Source organism: Lampetra planeri, unplaced genomic scaffold, assembly GCF_965212315.1.
Source record: "Lampetra planeri unplaced genomic scaffold, kcLamPlan1.2.h2 scaffold_247, whole genome shotgun sequence".
Classification (NCBI taxonomy): Eukaryota; Metazoa; Chordata; class Hyperoartia; order Petromyzontiformes; family Petromyzontidae; genus Lampetra; species Lampetra planeri.
The window spans coordinates 87,501-97,500 of NW_027615076.1; the positions used below are offsets into that span (position 1 = coordinate 87,501).

The window sequence follows — 10,000 nt, forward strand, 5'->3', positions numbered from 1 at the left end:
TTATTTATATTGTTATTTATATTATTTTATTATTTATTCTTATTTTTGCCTACGGTGACTTTACCGAGAAAAAAAAACACCGCTAAGAGTATTCTTAGGTTTTTTCGGTAAAGTCACGTTGGCAAAACATCAAAATTAATAAAAATAAAATAAAATAAAAATCACGACGTTTCGGATTTTTATTTTATTTTATTTTTTATTAATTTTGATGTTTTTAACCTACGTGACTTTACCGAAAAAACCTAAGAGTAGGAATCCTTGCAGTCACGGAAGCTTCAAATCTAGAATTACCCGCTAAGAGTATGAATCCTTGCAGTCACGAAAGCTTCAAATCTAGAATTACCCGCTAAGAGTATGAATCCTTGCAGTCACGAAAGCTTCAAATCTAGAATTACCCGCTAAGAATATGAATCCTTGCAGTCACGAAAGCTTCAAATCTAGAATTACCCGCTAAGAGTAGGAATCCTTGCAGTCACGAAAGCTTCAAATCTAGAATTACCCGCTAAGAGTAGGAATCCTTGCAGTCACGAAAGCTTCAAATCTAGAATTACCCGCTAAGAATATGAATCCTTGCAGTCACGAAAGCTTCAAATCTAGAATTACCCGCTAAGAGTAGGAATCCTTGCAGTCACGAAAGCTTCAAATCTAGAATTACCCGCTAAGAGTAGGAATCCTTGCAGTCACGAAAGCTTCAAATCTAGAATTACCCGCTAAGAGTATGAATCATTGCAGTCACGAAAGCTTCAAATCTTGAATTACCCGCTAAGAGTATGAATCCTTGCAGTCACGAAAGCTTCAAATCTAGAATTACCCGCTAAGAATATGAATCCTTGCAGTCACGAAAGCTTCAAATCTAGAATTACCCGCTAAGAGTAGGAATCCTTGCAGTCACGAAAGCTTCAAATCTAGAATTACCCGCTAAGAGTATGAATCATTGCAGTCACGAAAGCTTCAAATCTAGAATTACCCGCTAAGAGTATGAATCCTTGCAGTCACGAAAGCTTCAAATCTAGAATTACCCGCTAAGAGTATGAATCCTTGCAGTCACGGAAGCTTCAAATCTAGAATTACCCACTAAGAGTATGAATCCTTGCAGTCACGAAAGCTTCAAATCTAGAATTACCCGCTAAGAGTATGAATCCTTGCAGTCACGAAAGCTTCAAATCTAGAATTACCCGCTAAGAATATGAATCCTTGCAGTCACGAAAGCTTCAAATCTAGAATTACCCGCTAAGAGTAGGAATCCTTGCAGTCACGAAAGCTTCAAATCTAGAATTACCCGCTAAGAGTAGGAATCCTTGCAGTCACGAAAGCTTCAAATCTAGAATTACCCGCTAAGAGTAGGAATCCTTGCAGTCACGAAAGCTTCAAATCTAGAATTACCCGCTAAGAGTATGAATCCTTGCAGTCACGGAAGCTTCAAATCTAGAATTACCCGCTAAGAGTATGAATCCTTGCAGTCACGAAAGCTTCAAATCTAGAATTACCCGCTAAGAGTATGAATCCTTGCAGTCACGGAAGCTTCAAATCTAGAATTACCCGCTAAGAGTATGAATCCTTGCAGTCACGGAAGCTTCAAATCTAGAATTACCCGCTAAGAATATGAATCCTTGCAGTCACGAAAGCTTCAAATCTAGAATTACCCGCTAAGAGTAGGAATCCTTGCAGTCACGAAAGCTTCAAATCTAGAATTACCCGCTAAGAGTAGGAATCCTTGCAGTCACGAAAGCTTCAAATCTAGAATTACCCGCTAAGAGTAGGAATCCTTGCAGTCACGAAAGCTTCAAATCTAGAATTACCCGCTAAGAGTATGAATCCTTGCAGTCACGAAAGCTTCAAATCTAGAATTACCCGCTAAGAGTAGGAATCCTTGCAGTCACGAAAGCTTCAAATCTAGAATTACCCGCTAAGAGTAGGAATCCTTGCAGTCACGAAAGCTTCAAATCTAGAATTACCCGCTAAGAGTATGAATCCTTGCAGTCACGAAAGCTTCAAATCTAGAATTACCCGCTAAGAGTAGGAATCCTTGCAGTCACGAAAGCTTCAAATCTAGAATTACCCGCTAAGAGTAGGAATCCTTGCAGTCACGAAAGCTTCAAATCTAGAATTACCCGCTAAGAATATGAATCCTTGCAGTCACGAAAGCTTCAAATCTAGAATTACCCGCTAAGAGTAGGAATCCTTGCAGTCACGAAAGCTTCAAATCTAGAATTACCCACTAAGAGTAGGAATCCTTGCAGTCACGAAAGCTTCAAATCTAGAATTACCCGCTAAGAGTAGGAATCCTTGCAGTCACGAAAGCTTCAAATCTAGAATTACCCGCTAAGAGTATGAATCCTTGCAGTCACGAAAGCTTCAAATCTAGAATTACCCGCTAAGAGTAGGAATCCTTGCAGTCACGAAAGCTTCAAATCTAGAATTACCCGCTAAGAGTAGGAATCCTTGCAGTCACGAAAGCTTCAAATCTAGAATTACCCGCTAAGAGTATGAATCCTTGCAGTCACGAAAGCTTCAAATCTAGAATTACCCGCTAAGAGTAGGAATCCTTGCAGTCACGAAAGCTTCAAATCTAGAATTACCCGCTAAGAGTAGGAATCCTTGCAGTCACGAAAGCTTCAAATCTAGAATTACCCGCTAAGAATATGAATCCTTGCAGTCACGAAAGCTTCAAATCTAGAATTACCCGCTAAGAGTAGGAATCCTTGCAGTCACGAAAGCTTCAAATCTAGAATTACCCGCTAAGAGTAGGAATCCTTGCAGTCACGAAAGCTTCAAATCTAGAATTACCCGCTAAGAGTAGGAATCCTTGCAGTCACGAAAGCTTCAAATCTAGAATTACCCGCTAAGAATATGAATCCTTGCAGTCACGAAAGCTTCAAATCTAGAATTACCCGCTAAGAGTAGGAATCCTTGCAGTCACGAAAGCTTCAAATCTAGAATTACCCGCTAAGAGTAGGAATCCTTGCAGTCACGAAAGCTTCAAATCTAGAATTACCCGCTAAGAGTATGAATCCTTGCAGTCACGAAAGCTTCAAATCTAGAATTACCCGCTAAGAGTAGGAATCCTTGCAGTCACGAAAGCTTCAAATCTAGAATTACCCGCTAAGAGTATGAATCATTGCAGTCACGAAAGCTTCAAATCTAGAATTACCCGCTAAGAGTAGGAATCCTTGCAGTCACGAAAGCTTCAAATCTAGAATTACCCGCTAAGAGTATGAATCATTGCAGTCACGAAAGCTTCAAATCTAGAATTACCCGCTTAGAGTAGGAATCCTTGCAGTCACGAAAGCTTCAAATCTAGAATTACCCGCTAAGAGTAGGAATCCTTGCAGTCACGAAAGCTTCAAATCTAGAATTACCCGCTAAGAGTATGAATCCTTGCAGTCACGAAAGCTTCAAATCTAGAATTACCCGCTAAGAGTAGGAATCCTTGCAGTCACGAAAGCTTCAAATCTAGAATTACCCGCTAAGAGTAGGAATCCTTGCAGTCACGAAAGCTTCAAATCTAGAATTACCCCGCTAAGAGTAGGAATCCTTGCAGTCACGAAAGCTTCAAATCTAGAATTACCCGCTAAGAGTATGAATCCTTGCAGTCACGAAAGCTTCAAATCTAGAATTACCCGCTAAGAGTAGGAATCCTTGCAGTCACGAAAGCTTCAAATCTAGAATTACCCGCTAAGAGTAGGAATCCTTGCAGTCACGAAAGCTTCAAATCTAGAATTACCCGCTAAGAGTAGGAATCCTTGCAGTCACGAAAGCTTCAAATCTAGAATTACCCGCTAAGAGTATGAATCCTTGCAGTCACGAAAGCTTCAAATCTAGAATTACCCGCTAAGAGTATGAATCCTTGCAGTCACGAAAGCTTCAAATCTAGAACGGATGAGTCTCGTCAATGTTCATGGTGATGATGTTGATGATGTCTCTCGCCCCGTGTGTGTTTCTAATAACCCCCCCCCCCCCCAACGTGTAGCACACAGACATAGGTGCCCCAGGTAGTCTGCACAGACCGTGGGGGCAAGTGCTGTCATTGAGTGCTGCGTGAATGTGTGTGTGTGGGGGGGGGGGGAGCGGTGGTGCAGCGGTTAGCGCTACGCTGCGCTACGAACCCGGCGACCCGGGTTCGATTCCTGCTCACGGCCAACACCGGTGACGATTATCTGAACCGGTCCTGGGCCTCCCTTAGGTCGACTCAGCCTCAATTGAGTAGGTGGTGTAGCGGTCGTGTAGTGAACATCGCCACTGGGGAGACAAAGGCGGCCGGGCGTGGTGCTGGCCACCCACCCCCTCGTGTGCTGTGCCGGCCTTCGTAGGTGCTCGCTAACGGCACTTGCCCCTACAGTCTATTGAGGCTATACGGGGGACCTTTGTCTGTGTCTACCTTCATAGGTGCTGCTACTACTCGCTACTAACAGCACTTGCCCCTACAGTCTGTCGAGGCTACACGGGGGATCTTTGTCTTTGTGTGTACAGGGCGACCCAGGATTCCCAGGGTCACCAGGGACCGGAACTCGGGGGTCACCGGGGTCACCGGGTCAGCCGGGGTCACCGGGATTCACCGGCGCCAAGGGGGAGAGGGGGTCAGATGGACGGCCAGGTACACACAACACGTGTACACACACACAGGGACACACACACACACAGGTACACACACGTGTACACACACACACACACAGGTACACACACACACACACAGGTACACACAACACGTGTACACACACACAGGGACACACACACACACACACAGGGACACACACACACACAGGTACACACACACACACAGGTACACACACACACACAGGTACACACAACACGTGTACACACAACACGTGTACACACAACACGTGTACACATACACAGGTACACACAGGTACACATACGTGTACACACACACAGACACACAAAGACACACACAGGTACACACAACACGTGTACACACACACAGGTACACACACACACGTGTACACACACACCGGTACACACACACACGTACACACATACACACACAGGTACACACAGGTACACATACGTGTACACACACACACAGACACACACAGGTACACACAGACACACACGTACACACACACATGTACACACACACACACAGGTACACACACACAGGTACACACATACACACACAGGTACACACAGGTACACATACGTGTACACACACACACAGACACACACAGACACACATAGACACACACGTACACACACGCACACAGGTACACACAGGTACACATACGTGTACACACACACAGACACACACAGACACACACAGGTACACACAGACACACACGTACACACACACGTACACACACACGTACACACACACACAGACACACACAGGTACACACACACACAGGTACACACACAGGTACACACACACACAGGTACACACACACACGTACACACACACACAGGTACACACACAGGTACACACACACACAGGTACACACACAGGTACACACACACACACACAGGTACACACACACAGGTACACACACAGGTACACACACAGGTATACACAGGTACACACACACACAGGTACACACACACACAGGTACACACACACTCACAGGTACACACACAGGTACACACACACACACACAGGTAAACACAGGTACACACACACACACACGTACACACACAGACATGTACAGTGAGGAAGAAAAAGAATTTGATCCCCTGCTGATGTTGCACGTTTGCCCACTGACGAAGAAATGATCAGTCTAACATTTTACTGGAAGGTTTATTTGAACAGTGAGAGACAGAACAACAACAACAACAAAATCCAGAAAAACGCATGTCAACAATTTTATAAATTGCGTGCTCACGTGACCCCCTCCCCGTGCTCACGTGACCTCCTCCCCGTGCTCACGTGACCCCCTCCCCGTGCTCACGTGACCCCCTCCACGTGTTCACGTGACCCCCTCCCCGTGCTCACGTGACCCCCTCCCCGTGCTCACGTGACCCCCTCCACGTGCTCACGTGACCCCCTCCCCGTGCTCACGTGACCCCCCTCCCCGTGCTCACGTGACCCCCTCCCCGTGCTCACGTGACCCCCTCCCCGTGCTCACGTGACCCCCTCCCCGTGCTCACGTGACCCCCTCCACGTGTTCACGTGACCCCCCTCCCCGTGCTCACGTGACCCCCTCCCCGTGCTCACGTGACCCCCTCCCCGTGCTCACGTGACCCCCCTCCCCGTGCTCACGTGACCCCCCTCCCCGTGCTCACGTGACCCCCTCCCCGTGCTCACGTGACCCCCCTCCCCGTGCTCACGTGACCCCCCTCCCCGTGCTCACGTGACCCCCTCCCCGTGCTCACGTGACCCCCCTCCACGTGTTCACGTGACCCCCCACGTCGCCACACCGAATGCGGTGTAAACGTTGTGGTAGTTGTTGTGGTGGTTGTAGCTACGGCGGTGGTGGTTGTTGTTGTGGTGGTTGTTGTGGTGGTTGTAGTTGCGGTGGTGGTGGTTGTAGAAGTTGCAGTTGTTGTGGCAGTGGTTGTGGGTGTAGTTGTGGGGGTTGTGGTAGTTGTCGTGGTTGTAGATGATGTTGTGGTGGTTGGTGTGGTGGTTGTTATGGTGGTTGTGGTGGTGGTTGTTGTTGTTGTGGTGGTGGTTGCTAACCTGTGTGTGTGTTTAGGGGGTTGTTGTGGTGGTTGTGGTGGTTGTAGTTGTTGTTGTGGTGGTGGTTGTTGACCTGTGTGTGTGTGTTTAGGGGGTTGTTGTTGTGGTGGTTGTTGTGGTGGTTGTTGTTGTTGTGGTGGTTGTAGTTGTGGTTGTTGTTGTTGTGGTGGTGGTTGTTGACCTGTGTGTGTGTGTTTAGGGGGTTGTTGTGGTGGTTGTGGTGGTGGTTGTGGTGGTTGTTGTGGTGGTTGTGGTGGTTGTTGACCTGTGTGTTTAGGGGGTTGTTGTGGTGGTTGTGGTGGTTGTAGTGGTGGTGGTTGTTGTTGTTGTGGTGGTGGTGGTTGTGGTGGTGGTTGTTGACCTGTGTGTGTGTTTAGGGGGTTGTTGTGGTGGTTGTGGTGGTTGTGGTGGTGGTTGTTGTGATGGTTGTTGACCTGTGTGTGTGTGTTTAGGGGGTTGTTGTGGTGGTTGTGGTGGTTGTGGTGGTGGTTGTTGTGATGGTTGTTGACCTGTGTGTGTGTGTGTAGGGGGCCCCGGGCCCTCAGGGCCCAAGGGTGCTCCGGGATTCCCTGGGGGCAACGGGCAACCAGGTAGCCCAGGGCTCACTGGTGAGTACCACTCAACACTCACCACCATCACTCACCACTCACCAACACCACTCACCAACACTCACCACCATCACTCACCACTCACCACCATCACTCACCAACACTCACCATGACTCACCACTCACCAACACCACTCACCACCACTCACCATTCACCACCACTCACCACTCACCAACACCACTCACCATTCACCACCACTCACCACTCACCAACACCACTCACCACCACTCACCATTCACCACCACTCACCACTCACCAACACCATTCACTCACCACTCACCACCACTCACCACTCATCACCACTCACCACTCACCAACACCACTCACCATTCACTCACCACCACTCACCATTCACCACCACTCACCAACACCACCACTCACCATTCACTCACCACTCACCACTCACCAACACCACTCACCACTCACCACTCACCAACACCATTCACTCACCACTCACCACCACTCACCACTCATCACCACTCACCACTCACCAACACCACTCACCATTCACTCACCACCACTCACCATTCACCACCACTCACCAACACCACCACTCACCATTCACCACCACTCACCACTCACCAACACCACTCACCACCACTCACCATTCACCACCACTCACCACTCACCAACACCATTCACTCACCACTCACCACCACTCACCACTCATCACCACTCACCACTCACCAACACCACTCACCATTCACTCACCACCACTCACCATTCACCACCACTCACCAACACCACCACTCACCATTCACCACCACTCACCACTCACCAACACCACTCACCACCACTCACCATTCACCACCACTCACCACTCACCAACACCATTCACTCACCACTCACCACCACTCACCACTCATCACCACTCACCACTCACCAACACCACTCACCATTCACTCACCACCACTCACCATTCACCACCACTCACCACACCACCACCACTCACCATTCACTCACCACTCACCACTCACCAACACCACTCACCACTCACTCACCATCACTCACCATTCACCACCACTCACCACTCACCAACACCACTCACCACCACTCACCATTCATCACCACTCACCAACACCACTCACCATTCACTCACCACCACTCACCATTCATCACCACTCACCAACACCACCACTCACCATTCACTCACCACTCACCACTCACCAACACCACTCACCAACGCCACTCACCACCACTCACCACCACCACTCACCACTGCTACTCACCACTGCCACTCACCATTACTCACCACCGCCTCTCACCAACACTTGCCCCAGCGATCAGCGTGGGCCACACGGGGGACCTTTATCTTTGTGACTCTGTGCGCTCGCGAACAGCACTTGCCCCAGCAGTCAGCGTGGGCTACACGGGTCACCTTTGTCTTTGTGACTGTGCGCTCGCTAACAGCACTTGCCCCAGCAGTCAGCGTGGGCTACACGGGTCACCTTTGTCTTTGTGACTGTGCGCTCGCTAACAGCACTTGCCCCAGCGGTCAGCGTGGGCTACACGGGTCACCTTTGTCTTTCCCAGGAGCTCCGGGTCAGCCGGGGTCACCCGGGTTTCCTGGAGGCAAGGGGGCTCAAGGTCGCGATGGAATCCCCGGTGCCCCCGGTAGCAAAGGGGACCCAGGTAACCCTCCTCCCCCCTCCACACACAACAACAACAACAACCACCGGGTACTCAGTTGAGGCTGAGTCGACCTAGGGGAGGCCCAAGACCGGTTGAGATAATCGTCACTGGGTGTTGGCAGCCGTGAGCGGGAGTCGAACCCGGGTCGCCAGGTTCATAGCGCAGCGTAGCGCTAACCGCTGCACCACCGCTCCCCACACACACACACAGACACGCACACACAGAGACACACACAGAGACATACACACACAGACACACACACAAAGACACACACACAGACACATATACACACACGGAGACACACACACACAACAACAACAACATTCGCCACTAAGTGGCGGTGACGTCACCACGACGCTCGTGCCAGGCTGGGTGCACGTTGAGGCCACGTGAAGTGATAATTGTTTTTTTACCCTTCTATCTGGCAACAAAACTGACACCTTTTTACAAGGACATGTTTGCATAGACCACAATACCTGCAGCCATAATGCAAACAAAAAACATAACTCTGATAATGTATGCACTGTCCTTGAAGTGGATTGGTCCACACCCGAGACAGCTTTCCTTAGAGCCTAGTCTCACATGGTGTTGGACCAGATGGCGCCAAAAGGCGCACAAGTGAAGTGTCGAACGCCCGCTGGCAGGAGGTCACGGGGCAGACCCAGCAGGTGCCACGGGTCAACTGACTGAGATAAATGGCTGATGCACCACCTGTGCCCCCTACTGTGCCAACTTGCTGTGCTTTAGCCACCCGGCGCTCCGCTCGTTGTTGTGAGCGTCGCTCCTCCGCCCTCCGTTGTTGTTGGAGGGCGACTGCCTCCAACTGCCCAGTAGCGTCCTTCACGAGCCTTCTCCACTGAGGCCGATCTTGACACCGCTGGTACCAGTCATCGGCAAGTCCACTCAGCTCCACGTCCTCCTGTACCACATCACTCCATCTCTTCTCTAGCCCGTGCCGCGCCCGATTAGCCCCCTAGATCCGGCCGAACAAAAGCTGTTTAGGCATGCGGTGGCTGGGCATGCGGGCTACATGACCCAGCCAACGCAGCCTTGCCTGCCGGAGGAGCTCACCGATGGGACTTTGTCCAGATCTTTCAAGGATTTGTGAGCTCCTCACACAATCCAGACT

At 49.6% G+C, this 10,000-nt stretch overlaps 1 protein-coding gene across 1 annotated transcript in view; it reads left to right on the top strand.

The window, feature by feature from the left end:
* The window catches only part of LOC144740628 (uncharacterized), a gene marked incomplete at its 3' end in the record, with an annotated part of 63,581 nt that overhangs the window by 48,738 nt on the left and 4,843 nt on the right, over positions 1-10,000 (top strand). The window contains exons 16-18 of the mRNA XM_078623422.1: positions 4,471-4,594; positions 7,159-7,243; positions 8,720-8,871. Coding sequence (XP_078479548.1) covers positions 4,471-4,594; positions 7,159-7,243; positions 8,720-8,871 — 361 coding nt within the window. The remainder of the gene's footprint in view (positions 1-4,470; positions 4,595-7,158; positions 7,244-8,719; positions 8,872-10,000) is intronic.